Source organism: Alosa sapidissima, chromosome 17, assembly GCF_018492685.1.
Source record: "Alosa sapidissima isolate fAloSap1 chromosome 17, fAloSap1.pri, whole genome shotgun sequence".
In the NCBI taxonomy this organism is placed as follows: domain Eukaryota; kingdom Metazoa; phylum Chordata; class Actinopteri; order Clupeiformes; family Clupeidae; genus Alosa; species Alosa sapidissima.
The window spans coordinates 13,071,770-13,089,867 of record NC_055973.1 but is presented as its reverse complement, the minus strand read 5'-3'; the positions used below and the strand labels follow the sequence as shown (position 1 = coordinate 13,089,867).

At 47.4% G+C, this 18,098-nt stretch overlaps 1 protein-coding gene across 4 annotated transcripts in view; it reads left to right on the top strand.

The window, feature by feature from the left end:
* Positions 1–18,098, top strand: part of stau2 (staufen double-stranded RNA binding protein 2) — a 102,071-nt gene that overhangs the window by 60,485 nt on the left and 23,488 nt on the right. For all 4 annotated transcript variants that reach the window (XM_042067178.1, XM_042067180.1, XM_042067177.1 and 1 more), the window contains one exon: positions 3,395–3,508. In XM_042067178.1, the coding sequence (XP_041923112.1) occupies positions 3,395–3,508 (114 nt within the window). The remainder of the gene's footprint in view (positions 1–3,394; positions 3,509–18,098) is intronic.

The window sequence follows — 18,098 nt, the reverse complement described above, 5'->3', positions numbered from 1 at the left end:
CAGGTCTTAGTCAGCAGGGCTGGCCATGAGTTACGACTGGGAGGTTGTTGAAATGGATAGCTATAGCTTTTGTCCCTGTAAAATGGTTTAATGTGTTTTCCTATGTGAATAGTTGAAAGGCTTTTCTCTTGTTTGCTCAGGAAACACTATTAACCTTTCTGAATATGAAAACATCAGGCATGAAATGAATGTAGCTGTCTCTGGGGGATGCCATCCGTCAGACTCTGTGCTCCAAGACGGATGTGGGAACGCCGTGGGAAGGTCTCTTGTCCTCTTTTTCAAAAGCACTCGCTCCTCTCCTGTGAGCTCATCTTTTATGTCGCCATAAAGCATGTTCACTCGACCAGTCATCCCTCCTGAGACTCACCCAACACCACCAACACCACCACCACCACCATCAGGTCCCCCTCACTCTCAGCTCCCCATGAACAGGTGTCAGTCTTCCTTCATGTCATGTATGCTTTTCTTTTCCTTTTTTTTTTCCTTTTCCTGTGAGGACGCTACGCTTCAGTGTCAGGCATGTCCATCTGTCTGACCTGTGTGTCTGCCAGAGGGGCCTGTTTGACAAGTCCATCCATCCTGTGTGTGTGTGTGTGTGTGTGTGTGTGTGTGTGTGTGTGTGTGTGTATCTGTATGTGTGTGTGTTTGAGACAGTACGCTTATACAAGTGTGTGTACTTGTGTGTGCATGTATGCTCGTACATGTGCTAATGAATGTGTGTGTGCTTGTGTGACGGCTTCCCTGTCTTGCGTATGTGTGTGTAAATTTGTGTGCGTGTGTGTACATTTGTGGGGATGTGTGTGTCTACATTTGTGTCTGCGTGTGTGTGTGTGTATGTGTGTGTGTATATGTGTGAAGGCTCCTGTGTCTGGCCGTCTCTCTGGAGAGCCTTTGAGTGGGGCCGGGTCAGCGCTGGCGGGCCCCTTCCCAGCGGTGTGTGGGGCAGCGTAGCCCACTGATGCGTCTGGCCACTTTATTACCAGGGGCCTTGCATCTGTCTGGCAGCCCCACTGCAAACCTGCAGACTCCCCCCTACTACACACACACACACACACACACACACACACACACACTCGCTGCTGCCTTAAATGGGGACATAAGTCACCAGATCATCACACCCCGCTGGGCCAGCTCCTGTGGGCTGGGTGTCCATCTTAGACACACACACACACACACACACACACACACACACACACACACACACACACACACACACACACACACACACACACACACAGTCACACACACACACACACACACACACACACGTCACACTGTACATGGAGCCACTCTTTGAGCAATGTTGCTGGGCATCCACATAACCAGTTCCATTTATTCATGATGATTTGCCTACTGATGATTAAAAAGGTTTTCCAGAAAATAAATTGTTGCCCAATATCAAATGGAACATGCCAGAACCACAACAATGAAGAACATTGTCCAGCACCATTGCCCTAAACGTTGCCCCATGCATCATCAGCTTCACTCTCTCAGACTAAGACATGGATACACTGAAACTGATACTTACACCCACATTCACACTCAAGCACAATCTCGCAAAGGCACATGTACTTGCAGACACAGGTGGACACACTCACACACACACACACACACACACACACACACACACACACACACACACAAAGACACAAATATACAAAGGCACTGAAACTCAAATATTAATTGAATCATTATATGACAGACTATTTTACAGACATACACACACACACACACACAATTTCAAACAGACACACACACACACATACAGACACACACACAAAAGCTTACACACAAACAGACAAACTTGGCACACACATGCACTCACACATATATATTGTGCTTTGCCAAGGTGAAGAAATCAATGTATCAGTCTTGAAGTGTCTTTGAGGAATTGAGCTTGTTTGGGAGAGAGGGAGGGAGTGCTCGTGTTTAGAATATTTCACATTTCATGCACAGTTTGGCCGCGTGCGCAGTGGGAATGGACAAGCGCTGGGGCTTCATCAGGACCCCCCCCACCTCCCAGGGGGAATCTCCTTACCTACAGCTCTACAGCTAGCCAGGAGTCAGCCTGCTCAAAGTGGAGCAGGCCAACACATCAAGCGTCTGGTCAATACACACCCACATGCACACACTTACTAATCTGAATGCCGTCCTTTGAATTCAATATGTAAACAGGTGTCAACAAATATGTTGTTGTCAGTATCTTGGCTAGTAAAATGTTAAACATGTCCAAGTCATGCTGTACATCCTTCACGCTTTAACTTTTACCGTGATTTGGCTCTCGTCTCTCTCTCTTCTCATCTATCATTTTCTCTCTCTTTCTCACACAACAAATATTTGTTACCACACACACACACACACAGATATGCATCCTCCTGTTTTTCTGTCTCTCCTTTTCTCCCTATACAATCCTACACACACACAAGCACACACAGAATCACATGTCTTTTAATTAGGAGTACTCTGACACTGCTCTGTTGTTTTCATTGGAACACACTGGAGACGTTTCGTTCTGTCTGTAATTAAACACAGCCAATCCGCTTTGGGCCAGTGGTGATGACCAGACGACCATGTCTCTCTTGGTCCTTTGTGTGTGTGTGTGTGTGTGTGTGTGTGTCTGTGTCTGTTATCTGAGTGTTATGCTTGTGTGTGTGTGTGTGTCTCTGTGTGTGTGTGTCATCCCAACCATGGCTGCTGTGCATGAATGTTCTCTCTGTGTCAGTCAGAGCCCGCATAGCTGACCTCTAGGTGTTACTGGGTCGGGCGCCGTCCCGTGACGAATACGACTGTCCTCAATACTCGAGCTTTGCCAAACACAAACTCCGCTTCCCCTGGTGAGCACCGAGGTCCCGCCGGCCAGCTTGAGTGTGGTTTGACGTGCCGAGGTGACTGGCGATGTCCGCGGCAGACCCAGCGGCCTTTTGCGAAAGTGGGCCAGCTCTTCCCCATGAGAGCGCTTTTATCGGAAAATTCTAGTTGAGTTGTTGTCGAATGCTGCCTATCTAGAGTCTTTATCGGTGGCATACCACCTACGCAGAAAAGCTGCTTAACGTCTTCATTGTTTTGTGATAATGGTTGTTAAGTGTGGTCTCGGAATGTCTATGTCTGATGACTTACACAGCAGTTTGAGTTAAACCACCAGTGATACTCATTGTTAGATAGATACATTCTTGTTATTGATATGCACTTAAAAGTTTGTGTTTTGAACGACGGTGCTGTAAATGGTTTGCATTACTGTGCTTGTTTACTGATGTGTTTTAATGTGTCTGCATGTCTGTGCTGTAACACAAATAGCCTTTCAAGGACATTAAGGTTTAATATCTAAGTCTGTATTAACGGCATTGCTGATAAATGATTAAACTAGATGAAAGATTGTTCAATCTTACCCCTACAGGTACAATACACCGATGGACAAACTGGCAAAGAGTTCATGACCTACCTTACACTATCCCCTGTGCAGATGACTTTCCATGGCATCGGGAGCTCAATCCAAGCTAGCCACGACCAGGTATGACCCTTACTTTTTTTTTTTTCTGTTCCTTGTTTTTTTCTTGTTCTGTTGGGAACTATTTAAATACAAATGTTAACAGCTCAGATTAAGAGAAGGGGGGGGGGGGGGGGGGGCGGTGTTCTCTCTCCCATTTGATGATGCATCTCTTGTTTGACAAGCCAGAAATGGCCTGCAATGATGCTCTGCGATTGAGAAGAAAGCGAGCGTTTTGGGAGAGAAGGGAAACATCTTTTGACAGCTGTGTGATGAGTGGCTAGGAAGTGCTGAAGAATGTGTTTTGAATCACACAAAAAATATGGCTGTCTTCTAAAAGAGTTTGTTGGGAGAATGCTCTGTTCTTGTTCAATTTATTATCATACACTCATGGAATCTCTCCCACATACACAGACACACACACACAATCACTGTTTGTTTTTCTTGTTGCCATGGTTTGGGTTAAGTCTTACAAAAAGCCAATTGCTGTTTCTTCCACCCCAATTTTGAGCCTCATTAAGAAAACAGATTTAGCAGAGTACGATTTCTATCATTAATTACCAGTCAGCTTGGTTTCAGGCACTCCAAACGTGTGCCCCCATTAGCCCCTGTGTTAATGATAAGCGTCATTTGGTTACAATTTTCTTGGACCAGACTCTATTTGATTGGTTATTTTATCCCTCAGTTTTTTTCCTTGCTCAATAATTACAGAAAGAAACCCTCAGCTTTCCCCAGAGTTATCTTTTTTCTCTCTCTCTCTCTCTTTTATGAAACTGCTCTACGACTCGTATTGAGGAGGTGGCTTATTGTGCGTTTTCGGCCATGCAGAAAACTTGTTGCTTACGTTATCTAATCTAAACATAGGACACCCTTTTGTTCAGCTCTTCAAAGCTCCCTCTCTAATAAAGCTTGTTCTATAACCAGTAATGTTTTTTTTTTTTTTTTTCTGTTGAGGGGGTCCAGGCCGCCAAATGAAAATTAAGGCAATATAGGCCACAGTCTTGTTGTTGCCAAGGGCAGTGGGGCGTGACAGACTGTTACAGAGAGGCCTTCTTCTTGGGGTCCCGCCGTACAGTGAAGAGCTGCCACAAAAGCGAATGGAGGTGGGGGGGGTGGGGGGAGGTGGGGGGTGTTGTATTGAAAGAATGAGACGAAAGTGTCACATTCACTCACACAAGTTCTTTTTGTCTCATCGCTGGACCAGTCGCATGAGGGACAGTTGATGTCCCCTCAAGTGTCGCCAGGAGAGGATATCTCTCCAAGACTGCTTGCATTTCGAGGCTGCATAGCCCTGACCACAGATGCAGCAATCGTGAAAAATTATTGCGATGGACGACTCATTTCACACACCATGAAAGAGTAGCCAACAACATGTTTTGTTTTTAAAATCAAGACTTGGGGGGAAAAGGGGAAAATAAATGTGCTAAACGCATGCAGCTGCTCCAGTGGTGGTTAGGCCTCTCCACGTGTGCGGCTGTCCACGTGTGTCTCCCGCCTCTCGGCCGATAAGGCTCTGACAGCACGCCTTATCTCCGTAATTAGCCATTGTTAACGTAGCGAGGCGGGGAATGTGATCGTCTCGGTGATAACGTGTTTCCTGGAGTTTGCCAACGGGGCGGCCGCTCCGAGAGCCAGGCGGACTGGGAGCGGAGCGGAGCGGTGCGGAGCGGGGGCTGAGAAGACTTCGTCATAGGGTTTCCTGTGAGAGCCAGAGCCAAAGACAATGAAGCTCTGTGTATATGTGTGTGTGTGTGTGTGTGTGTGTGTGTGTGTGTGTGTGTGTCAGTGGACAGGATGGAATATTCTGCATGCCGACTTTTGAGAAAAAGGGCTTTCCTCCTCAGACATTTGTGCTGGTGGAGCTCCTCATATGTAGGTGTTGTTGAGTCACTGCTGGAGCTGAGGGAGGGGAGGGGAGTGTGGCGGGTGGTCCGGCCCAGCGCCTGGCTCTGGAGCTGGGATGCGCTGTCAACGTGTCTGGGCCCCAAGCTCTGGTCTGTCTCAGCTCAGAGGAAGTCCGTCAGCACATCCCAGCTTTGACAGCTTACTCCGCTCACTCACTCACACACACACACACACACACACACACACACACACACACACACACAAACACACTCAAACACACTGAAACATATTCACACAGTCTCAGATACACAAAAATACAAAACTACTCAAATAAAAACACACACACACACACACACACAAACACACACACAAACACACTCTAACACACTGAAACATATTCACACAGTCTCAGATACACAAAAATACAAAACTACTCAAATAAAAACACACACACACACACACACACACACACACACACACACACACACAATTTTGCATACTCTCACAAACACACAAACTCAGATACAAACACATTCATACTCACGCACTCACTCACACACACTGATACTCACACAGACACGCTCACAGACCCATCCCAACACCTCCCCCGCGCCTAACACTCGGCCTGCCGTGATCCTTGGCCCGCCGCACGCATTCCTGGAGGGCCTCGCTGCCGGAGATATACAGCCCGGTGCCCCTGCCGACCTCTGTGCCAGCCCAGCCGTGCCATCTGCCCAACACATGTGCGCATCCTCCGGCCTTACACAAGCCGCAATGCAATGCTGCCCCCCAACCCCCACCTCCATCTCCACCTCCACCTCCCACCCCAGCCACAACCCCAACCATAGCCTCTTCTGAGCGCACGGATATGTCCAGGGGGGCAGGCTTAGCCTCGGGACACGGGTGTCTTCCCCAGACAGGGCTGAATTATGTCAGAGCTGTCCACACTGTCCACATCAATATATGCGTTCAGTATTTATGCTTCAAATCGAGGTAGACATAATGCTGTCCTGCACCACAGACTGTACTAAACAACAATATTTTCTGCTTATCAATATCTACTGTATGCATGTTTGTTCAGTACTTATGCAAACAATGTGAAGAATGCACTATGCATTAAAGCACTGCCCTGTACTCCCACAATACTTTCTGCTCTCAGAATATGTGTGTTGTACATATATCAGAGTTGCTTTAAATTATATTGTTGTTGTTTGTCTTTTAGAAGGTGAACGTGTGTCAGTTTTGAAACACCGTAAACCTCGTGGACGAGTCGTCCAGCCCAGTTAAAGTAGCCAAATTCTCTGTGTTTTTCCGAGCTGAAGTAATGCAAGCTCCAGCTCCCCCTCAAGCGTCCTGAGAAGGGGTGGGGTGGGGTGGACGGGGGGGTGGACGGGGGGGGGGGCTGTGTGCGAGGTGATGCTCATCAGGCCCTGACGCAGCCGAATGGGATGTGACAGGCCGAGGGAGTTGGGCTCCCGGTGCACGGCAGGCCAGTGCAGCTTGAGGCTCTCATGAGCTCAGCTGGCCACGGCTCCTCTCCCTGGAAGCCCTCTCTCAGACCTCAGGCTCTCTCTCTCCCTCTCTCTCAGACCTCAGGCTCTCTCTCTCCCTCTCTCTCAGACCTCAGGCTCTCTCTCTCCCTCTCTCTCCCTCTCTCTCCCTCTCTCTCAGACCTCAGGCTCTCTCTCTCCCTCTCTCTCAGACCTCAGGCTCTCTCTCTCCCTCTCTCTCAGACTCACTCTATCAGGCTCTCTCTCTCCCTCTCTCTCAGACTCACTCTATCAGGCTCTCTCTTCCTCTCTCTCAGACTCACTCTATCAGGCTCTCTCTTCCTCTCTCTCAGACTCACTCTATCAGGCTCTCTCTTCCTCTCTCTCAGACTCACTCTATCAGGCTCTCTCTTTCTCTCTCACTCTCAGACTCACTCTATCAGGCTCTCTCTCCCTCTCTCTCAGGCTCTCTCTTTCTCTCTCTTACTCCCTTTCTCTCTCTCACTCTCTTTTAGACTTACTCTATCAGGCTCTCTCATTCTCTCTCTCTCTCTCTCTCTCAAGCGCTCTCTCTCAGTCTCTCTTTCTCTCTCAGACTCACTTTCAGGCTCTCTCTTTCAGTCTCTCTCTCTCTCTCTCTCTCTCTCTCCGTCCAGGCCATCAGCTGTGATCCCAGGGCCGTTAGAGGCACAGTGCGATCTGGAGCCCTTAGTTTGTCTCTGACATGGATGCAGAGGACTCGGGCTACTTTGAAAAGGGTTGCAATGCTTGTCAGTGTCCCAGCTCCAGCTTTGCCATGTATATGCAGAGCCTGACTGCATGTGTAACTGGAGACATGTTCCCACACACAGCAGATGACTCAGTTGACTGACCTGTCAACTGGGTAGAATAGAACAGAGTAGACTATATAACTGTTATTCTCAATTTATGGAATGAGGGTTTTTTTACAATATGACACAGAAAACATCTGACAGTTTTACACAATGTAATTAAATCCAAATAAAACTCAAGAACTCAGTCAGTCCCAGAAGCTTGTTAAGTCAAATTTAGCCCAGAATAATCAAATTAACTGAAGACAAATATTAGGAAATCGAATGAAATATTTTGTCATCACATACTGATTTCGATCCAACTCTATGCAGACATCAGACATGCCAGTAATTTCAGCAATTATGAATTCCGTTACAGATGATCTCAACTATAGGTTGATTATCCTTTTGGACATTTATTTACAAGATGCACGAAAGGAGTGATCTACAGCTACATTTCCATGGGAACAAAACTGCTGTTTAATTTTAAAAAATTTGGGTCAGAAGTTTTTCATCAGGCACTGGCTTGGGCACATCAGCATCTGCAGTTTCCATCAATCACAACGGTGCAAGTTCGGCTCAATGCTGCCGAGAACCCAGGTGATCCAAAATAGCTGTGACTTGTTGAGAAACAGCAAACTTTGATCTATTAATCAAAAGTCCTGCTTTCCCACCAGCTTGAAGCCTGGACTCTGAGAAACTCCCCTCAGTCTACAGTATGTGTGTTTGTTTTCTGTTTTATTCATTTTATCTGGGGATGTAATTTCATTTGGCTCGATCTTAGCACCGACTTCCACGTGTTGACCGGTGCTTGTCTTATCAGTGCGGAAGTGTGGGTGTTTGGGAAAAACCACGTCAGAACTATCCCAAACCGCTATGATTTTCCGGAAGACTAATTGGAAGCCTGACCTTGTGTTTTCTCTTCACTTACTGTAGTATTTCCTCTGCCTTTCTTTTTCTCCTCTTCTCTCTTTCTGTCTGTTAACTCTACCTCATTTTTTTCTGTGTCAGTGTTTGTTTTCCAGTTCAATCGGAAAAATTGCTCAATCTGAATAAAACCTTGATCGGGATAAAACTGCCGATCCGATTAGAATGTTAATCGGAATGAAGGGGGGGGGATACATTCCGTTCTTATTCCGATTGAAGAGCCATGTATACGGTCAATTGGGTTGCCCGCTGTAGCTTCTTAAGCAGAAGCAAAGGAGCAATGGCTATCCCAATCAAAGAATCTAGAGCGCTTGAGAGAACCTGATTGGAATAGTACCCCATTTAAACCAAGGGCACGAATGTTTCATCCTGAATAGTTTATCTCTGTGTTTACTTTAGATCCATAAGTTGTCATAGAAACTAGTTGATGTTCTATTCAACATTTTATCACTGCACATCTCACGTCAACAATATTTTGTTGAGTGATACTTGACAGTGGACCATAAATTGGCCATGACACCTCCTTTGCCTGGAAGCGTTGTTTTTTTCCATTTTTAGTATGTTGTCGGTGCATCTTTATTGCCATTATACACCAGACAGGCCTTTCATTAGGGCTCTGCTCTGGAGGGGTTGAATTGATTGCACGTCCGACACTGACACCTGTTGAGTGAGTTACGGGCGAGCCACTGACAGGCCTGATTCATGACGGGGGGTCGCAGTGGGATTTGGGGGGGTCGACGGCTGGGGTCTGCCTTCAGAGGATCCCTGCTGAGCGCCGGGCTGTTTGAAGTGTCCGCGATCGCAGAGCACGGAGACGTCCGTCCGGCAGGCAGGCCAACTCCGTCAGGGGTCCCACCGTTACCCAACCTTCCAGCTGTTCCCATCTTCTCGATGTGTCACTGCAGTTAGCTCACACATACACACACACTGACTGACATAAACACACTGACAGACACACACACACACACACACACACACACACACACACACACACACACACACACACACACACACATGCACATGCACACAGTCCCACTCTGATGCAGCCCTCACACCCCAAAGAATCTCAGTCGCCTGCCACTGCACCTGTAGGAAATCCGTTTATGCTGAAAGGCTGCCAAAATCAGCTCTTGCCTAATCCCCATTGTCTATGGGGGATTATTGACGACTTTGTTTATTTTTTCATTTTTTCCTCCTCCACTCCTTTTGGATCAGTACTAATGGCCTTTTAGCCAGAAGGCTGGTCCTTGTAAACGCGCTCTCGTGAAAGTCTGGATGAGATTGAGGTTCGTCTGAGGGCAAGCATGAGTGATTAGTTGGGTTCCAGCAACTCCCTCCCCTCCAACTCCCCTTACTACTCCTACTCGTCCCCCCTTCCAAAAGAGAAACAAAAAAAAAACATTTTGGAACAATGCAGAATGCAGTTCCTTTGCTTTTTGCTACTTGAAAACGCTGACGTGACGCTCATTTCCTTGGCACTCGTGGAGGATGGCCACACCATCAGGACACCTGCACCGCGTCCAGCCGGAGCCCCACTGAACACTGGGAACATTCTGGAACCTGTGTGTTTATGAAGTCATACTCCATAACCTCCCAAAAACAAACACACACACACTCATTTGCTCTCTCTCCCTCCCTCCCTCTCTCTCTGTCTCTCTCTCTCTCTCTCTAACACACACACACACACACACACACACACACTCTCTCGCTCTCAAAAGTCCCAAGCATTAGCATGTGTCAGATGATGGCTCTGCCTTGGACTGGGCCAGCAGACAAGCCCTCATTACTTTTAGATGGGGCCCATTTTTTCAGCACTCAGGCCCAGAGGACAACAAGCAGCTGAGAGCCAGAGGGGAGAAAATATGACGAAAAACACAACCCCCTGACTTTGAGACGGATCTGGCACTGGCTCTGGCTCTGAACTAGATTGATTGTGGTTGTGTGGATCAGAGTCAAGTCTGGTTCAGCACTGGATCAGACCAGGATTAAATCTGGCTCTGTTAGGCGGGGATCACATTAGCCAGCGGCAAGCGGCAGCGGCAAACGTAACACAACGCTCAGGCCGTAATAAGTTTTGTCTTGTTCCTAAGCAACACAAACGGTTTGTCAATTGAATTCGCTCGCGTTGCGCTTTGAAAGTTGAACCAAGTTCAACGCGCAGCTTGCTCAACGCTAGCGTTACACCAGCGTTGCCACCGTTCCGCTGCCGAACCATAGAGAACAATAGGAAACCTGCTGCTTGCCGCTGGCTAATGTGATCCCCGCCTTATGGTTCAGCTCAGAGTAAGATCTTGCTCAGATCTGGTTCTGATGGGGCTGATCTGGCTATGATTTTGTCTGGATGAGGTCTAGGGTTCTGAGTTTTATCTTCCCTGTTAAATGACATCAACAGTAAAAAAAAAAAGAAAAGAATTTCCCAAAACGCCTTTTTGTGGAACTGAAACCCAAAACCAACTCCACCAAAACGTCAGGAGAATATCACTCCCTGTGTTGTTCTTAAAGCTGATGTGTTAACAGTCCCCTTGTGAACCATGTTTACTATGGCTGCTTCGTTCTGCTGTGCTCTGTGGTCCACTCTGGGTGTTTATCAGGCTGTAAGTCAGAGAGAGCCCTGGCTCGGACACTCATCATGGCTAATAACGGCCTCTTCCCTGCCGCCTCGTATGTCTTGCGTTATCAGTTTTCCCAGGAGAGCCTGGGCCAGGGAAGCCCCTGCCCAGGCATGGACTCTGGAGCTCATGGCCAATGTAGCCACAGGGGATAGCAGAATGTCCTGGCTTCAATCTGAGTGTATTTGTGAGCCTCCTGGGGTGGAATCTCTCCCTTGCTGCCCAGCCAGCCCTCATCTCTCCTGGGGATCCTGGGGTGTGGTGGTTGGGTGGGTGGAGGGGGTGTGGGGGTGAAGTTTTGGGAGGATGGGGAGGATTTCAGCAGGGGGTACAGGATTGCACTGCATCCATTTGTCAAACGGGACAGTTTGAGGAGAGAGCCCGTCAGACCGGCTTTGAACAGTGCACTAGCACACACACACATGCATGCTCTCACTCACACGCACGCACACACACACACATGCATGCACTCCCACAGACACACATGCAGAAACACATGTACACAATATTATGCACGCAGTCATAAAGCACACAAAAGAAACTTTTTACACCAAACAAACTTTGTACATGCACAAAACACATAATCTCACACACACACACACAGGGAAACAGACACATACTCAAACACACTCACTCATATACACACACACTCACTCGCATACACACACACTCTCACACACAGACACACACACACTCATACACACACACACACACACACACACACACACACACCATCACTGACGTCCAGAGCCGGTCCGGGTGAGAAAACAAAGCCCAGCCGTCGGGTCATCAGTCACCCTCGCCACTCTGTCATCTGTTTCACTTAGGAAACGACTTTCAAGTCAAGAGATTAGGGTGCCAGGGTCCCTAAACAAAGTGTCAGAAGAGAGGGAGAGAGGAGGGGGGGGAGAAAGAGAGGCATAGAGAGAGAGAGGGAAGGAGAAGGAGGGAAGGAGGGAGAGACAGACAGAAAGAGATGGTTAAAGAGAGAGATGGGCATGGTGAAATGGAGAGAGAGAAAGAGGGAGAGAGATTATGAGAGAGAGAGAGGCGGGAGTGCGGAGGGTCTGTGGGTCTGCTTTGAATCACGCCGACAGAGGAAGTGATTGTCATCACTGGAGGATAAACATGAACTTGCACATTAGTGGGACCTGTTGATAGCTGTCGGCTCAAGTGGCCCCTAAGAACCTCCAAGAGGGCCCGACAAGCGGCAAACATTAGCAAGCCAGGGCGTCTCTCAAGGACCCAGCTGCCAAGGGCTCCAGCAGAGGCACAGATCATCTGTCAGGTGTCAGGATCAAACCGCCTGCAGCTATACCACACACACACACACACACACACACACACACACACACACACACACACACACACACACACACACACACACACACACACAGACACACACACTCCACATACACGCACACATACCACACTTTTCTTAGTGCTGTAGACCTCATTACATTATTGTTTCCAAATGGAGACCCAACCTATACTGTACCTCACATACACTCACACTCAAACTTACACACACACATGAACACACGGAGAGAGAGAGAGAGAGAGAGAGAGAGAGAGAGAGAGAGACACACACACACACACACACCGGTATATAGATTCAGACAGACAAAATGCTTGTATGTCGACACTAGTTGCGCAAGCAGCATAATTCGGTTCCGTTTCGCCCCCGTAATTCACTGTGACAAAACAGACTCAGACTTTGTGTCATGTTTCATGAGTTGCGTATATTACCATTTTAATGGGTCGGGATTCAAACATTTATGCGGCCCTGCTTCCAAGGTGATCTCACGCGGATCTGAATTGCAAATGGCTCATGTCACAGGCTCCCGTCGAGCCGTAGCGAGACAAGGCTGATAGCACGCAGAGACGGGATCAGGCCTACTTTCCTCGCTCCACGCTAACGTAGCAAACTTTTCAGAACTCGCTACGTTTGTCCATAAGTCGAGTTGAAGGCTACCGCTGTGTGCAACAAATGCGTTCAACGTTGCCAGTTTACTCCTGGGCCGCCAATTTACGTTTATTGGGGAACATGAGGTTCTCAGCACAAGGTTTTATTTTGGGCTACACGTTTGGGTACAATATGAAAGCCTTTAAGGCCGATAGGTTCTGACAACCCATATATCAGTGTTCCAGTTTTCATTTTTATGATTGTTTGTGTTTATATGCCCTGTTTTCCCCCCCAAGCTTTCCCAGCTGTGTGAAAAGACAGGATTTGTTTTAAGAAGTATAAGAATTGGAACTCGCGTGTGAACAAATGTTTGGCTCTGATTTGTTGTTCTGGTCGAGGCTTTAGGTTGGGTGTCGCCGGTAAATGAAATGCCCGAGATTAGCCTCGACACCATACTGCGTTACTGGGCCTAAGCATTAGCAACACGCTGTTTGTTTTCTCGCAGAATATCTGCAAGTGTTAGGTTCATTATCACCTAGGTGCCAACACACAGTCAAGCACACACAAACACACACACACACACACCAACACAATCTTTGTCACTCACGCACACAGACACACACACAATCACACTCACACACATGCACACACATGCAGGTGCCAACAGTGCTCCACAGTAAGCCAGCAACCATTAATTATTGGCGTTATATGAGGTGTGTGAATTCACTGCTGGCCCATGCCAATGACTGTTATACTGACTCCACGTGTCAAAGTAATCACAGCACAGATCATTCATCAATTGCCGGGCAGTTATTGATGGGGGCGGGGGCAGGGGTGGGGCCTGTGGTGTGGTGGTGGTGGTGGGCTACCCCGAGTTACACTTCAAATGTGGCCGCCACTTCAAAAAGATGACGGCATGCCCCACGCGGGGCTAAGGAGCTCAAACAAATCAGAGTTCCCATCGGAGCCATTTTCTGGTTGTCCGTAATGCTTTGCTTCCATACCCCTCTCCAGCTTTATGGACTTTGACTGTTTGAGTCGAATCCACCATATGCCCATTCCCCCCCCCCCCCCCCCCCACACACACACACACACACACCACAAACACACACACATACCCTACAACCACTGTATTACCTTTTTTAATCAGTTGGCTCATAACCTGCCCCTTGGGCATTCAGAGCCATAGTGTTTGCTCATATGGTCCGCTTATACAGTCCGCTTATACAGTCCGCTTATACAGTCTGGTAACAGTTTATCTGCAGTCTGCACAAGTTTTTATCAGGTCTCTCTCAAGGTGAGCTGAAGGAGAGTTCTGGACGAAACGTGCGTTTACAAGCGCCCAGGGGGGAATACTTGAGCTTTACACACACAGCGGCTCGGGCCAGTGTTAAGTAGTCTCTTGATTCCTTTGTTCTGTCTGAATTGAAAACGAGGATCTGCGGAGGAAAGGGAACAAGGGGTGGCAGTTAAGGAGAAGCCTCTGGTTTTTTGGTCTGGGGTTTGGATACACACAGATTGCTCTTTGTCTGCGACTCTGGTTGCACACTGTGTGTGTGTGTGTGTGTGTGTGTGTGTGTGTGTGTGTGTGTCTGTGTGTGTGTGTCTGTGTGTGTGTGTGTGTGTGTGTGTGTGTGTGTGTGTGTGTGTGTGTGTGTGTGTGTCTGTGTGTCTGTGTGTGTGTGTGTGTGTGTGTGCGTATGCGTGTGCAGTGTGTAGACAGTGATGGCCCCCTTAACTTGATATGTGGCACACGTCTTGTGGTTAAGAGCTTTTCAGCATTTATCATGGCAGAAAGCTTCTTCCTCAGAAAGCGCTCGTTCCACATAATTGTAGGTACACACGGAACAATGAGCCGTTTTGTCTCGTCATGATTAACTGCTCTTACAGTTCTGAAACACCATCCTGTCCCTGGGCGCTTACATTTATTCACTTAAAGAGATGAATTTTTATTTGCGGCCGACAGTGTAATTAAAGGATCACTTCCCTAAATGTCACACACGCATGATGTTTCTGTTTGTCTTTTTTTCCTCTCAGCAGATGGATCCTTTAAAAAAAAATAAAAAGAGAGAGAGAGACGCTTAGTCAGAAGAACAACAAGAGTCCCCCCAGAGCAGCGCTTTCCTCTAAAGAACAACAGTTGTTGTGTGTTTGCAAAGCAGGGGGTGTTCACTGATACCCTGATCATTAACATTACACGTAAGCCCAGGCCTGTCAGATGGAAATGAATGGTCCACCATTGGCTCGGGGCACGAGGAGGGTGGTTGGTGGTTGGTGGTGGTGGTGGGGGTGTTGATGTTTTTCTGTCTGTCTACACCCAACCCCCACCCAGGCTCCTCCCTAAGCCAGCTCTTCTTTCTGTTAACGCATTCTCACACGTCAGGGGCCAGACATCATGAAACGGCCGCGACAACGGCTGCACCGGGGGTTAACACCGGTTACGACCGAGGTGTCACACACTCCTGCTGCTAAAGCAAACACAGGCGGTGTGTGTGTGTGTGTGTGTTTGTGTGAAAGAAAGTATGTGTGTATATGAATGTGAGAGTGTTTGTGTGTGTGTGTGTGTGTGTGTGTGTGTGTGTGTGTGTGTGTGTGTGTGTGTGAGAGAGAGAGAGAGAGAGAGAGAGAGAGAGAGAGAGAAGCTGTGTGTGTGTGTATCAGAGAAATAGTGCAAGACACTGTGTGTGCATATCCATAAGTGTGTGTGTGTACAAGCCAAGCCAGAGCCAGTCAGGCCAGATGATGTGGCCCTGATGGTATGATCTTTCTCTCCATCCCAACTGTCCTCCTCCTCCATTAATCTCTGTTTCTGTCCATCTGCCGTCACTGATCACTTCTCTTTTCCTCTCTCTCCTGTCTCTCGTTCTCTTCCACTTTTCTCTCTTCCTTTATCTCCTTGTCTCCTTTTTTCTTCCAAATCTCTCTCTCTCTCTCTCTCGCTCTCTCTCCCCATCCTTCTTCCTCGGTGCTGTCAGTCCATCAGTCTATCAGCAGTGGCTGTGAACTTTTACAGTGATAAGGCAGTCAGGCGGCAGTGCGTTGGCGATTCGGTGTGGGTAATTATTACAACTGACAGGAGTTCGGAGCCGGAGGAAGTCATCACTGACGCCTGACGGCGCTTTAGATGGCGCGGCTGTGTTTACCTGCCCAGTAATGCCTGCTATCCATGTAGATGCCAGAGCAGCAATCAGAGGAGAGAGGGATATCAGAGCCGACCAGAGCCCTTCATCCCCCATTTGAAATGAATAGACAAGGTTGTGTGTGTGTTGTGTGTGTTGTGTGTGTGTGTGTGTGTGTGTTGTGTGTGTGCGTGTGTGTGTGTGCGTGTGTGTGTGTGTGCGCAAGAGCATGAGGAAGAGAGAGATGAGCAACAGATGGAGAGAGATAGAGAGAGAGATGGTAGAGAGAAAGTCAGATATTATAGAGAGAGAGGTAGCTGCACAAAGGGCAGCACATGGAGGAATATCTCCAGTGACATGCCAACCTATAAATGCATCTGGATGTTGTGATTTGTGCAGTGACATGCCAACCTATAAATGCATCTGGATGTTGTGATTTGTGCAGTGACATGCCAACCTATAAATGCATCTGGATGTTGTGATTTGTGCAGTGACATGCCAACCTATAAATGCATCTGGATGCTGTGATTTGTCCAGTGACATGCCAACCTATAAATGCATCTGGATGTTGTGATTTGTGCAGTGACATGCCAACCTATAAATGCATCTGGATGTTGTGATTTGTCCAGTGACATGCCAACCTATAAATGCATCTGGATGCTGTGATTTGTGCAGTGACATGCCAACCTATAAATGCATCTGGATGTTGTGATTTGTGCAGTGACATGCCAACCTATAAATGCATCTGGATGCTGTGATTTGTCCAGTGACATGCCAACCTATAAATGCATCTGGATGCTGTGATTTGTCCAGTGACATGCCAACCTATAAATGCATCTGGATGCTGTGATTTGTCCAGTGACATGCCAACCTATAAATGCATCTGGATGCTGTGATTTGTCCAGTGACATGCCAACCTATAAATGCATCTGGATGCTGTGATTTGTCCAGTGACATGCCAACCTATAAATGCATCTGGATGCTGTGATTTGTCCAGTGACATGCCAACCTATAAATGCATCTGGATGCTGTGATTTGTCCAGTGACATGCCAACCTATAAATGCATCTGGATGCTGTGATTTGTCCAGTGACATGCCAACCTATAAATGCATCTGGATGCTGTGATTTGTCCAGTGACATGCCAACCTATAAATGCATCTGGATGTTGTGATTTGTCCAGTGACATGCCAACCTATAAATGCATCTGGATGTTGTGATTTGTCCAGTGACATGCCAACCTATAAATGCGTTTGGATGTTGTGATTTGTCCAGTGACATGCCAACCTATAAATGCGTTTGGATGTTGTGATTTGTCCAGTGACATGCCAACCTATAAATGCGTTTGGATGTTGTGATTTGTGCAGTGACTCACCAACAAATGCACTGAAACACAATCTGATTTCTCTGGCGTGGTTTTGCACAGAGTAAAGAATGTTTCCTCAAGACTAACAGCAACTTCCTCCAAACATCCTGCTCAGTCTCTCTCTGCGAGGAAAATTCTTTGACAGTCTCCTCGCCTCACTGGAGAAGACCTCATCTCTGTTGCTGATTAGTGGACAGCACATACTTATGTATTTGATTATGCAGGTTAAAAACTACCTAGGTGGGACAACTTTGTTTTTGTATTTACTCAACCTGTAGCTAGGGTAAACATTAAGGCTCTGTGCACCATATGTCTGGGCAGTCTGGCTTTGTTTTGGACACGTGTGTAGATACAATGAGCAGCGCTAGTTCATCAATTATGCATGTGTTTCAATGTACCATGAAGGAGACTAGGAAAATTATGTTTTGATTGGGATTTCATAAAGGCATAAAAAATGTGTGTGAGAACATTGCCTGAGTGGGCCAGGCCCATGGTGTGTGTTTGTGTGTGTGTGTGTGTGTGTGTGTGTATGTATGATTTTACCA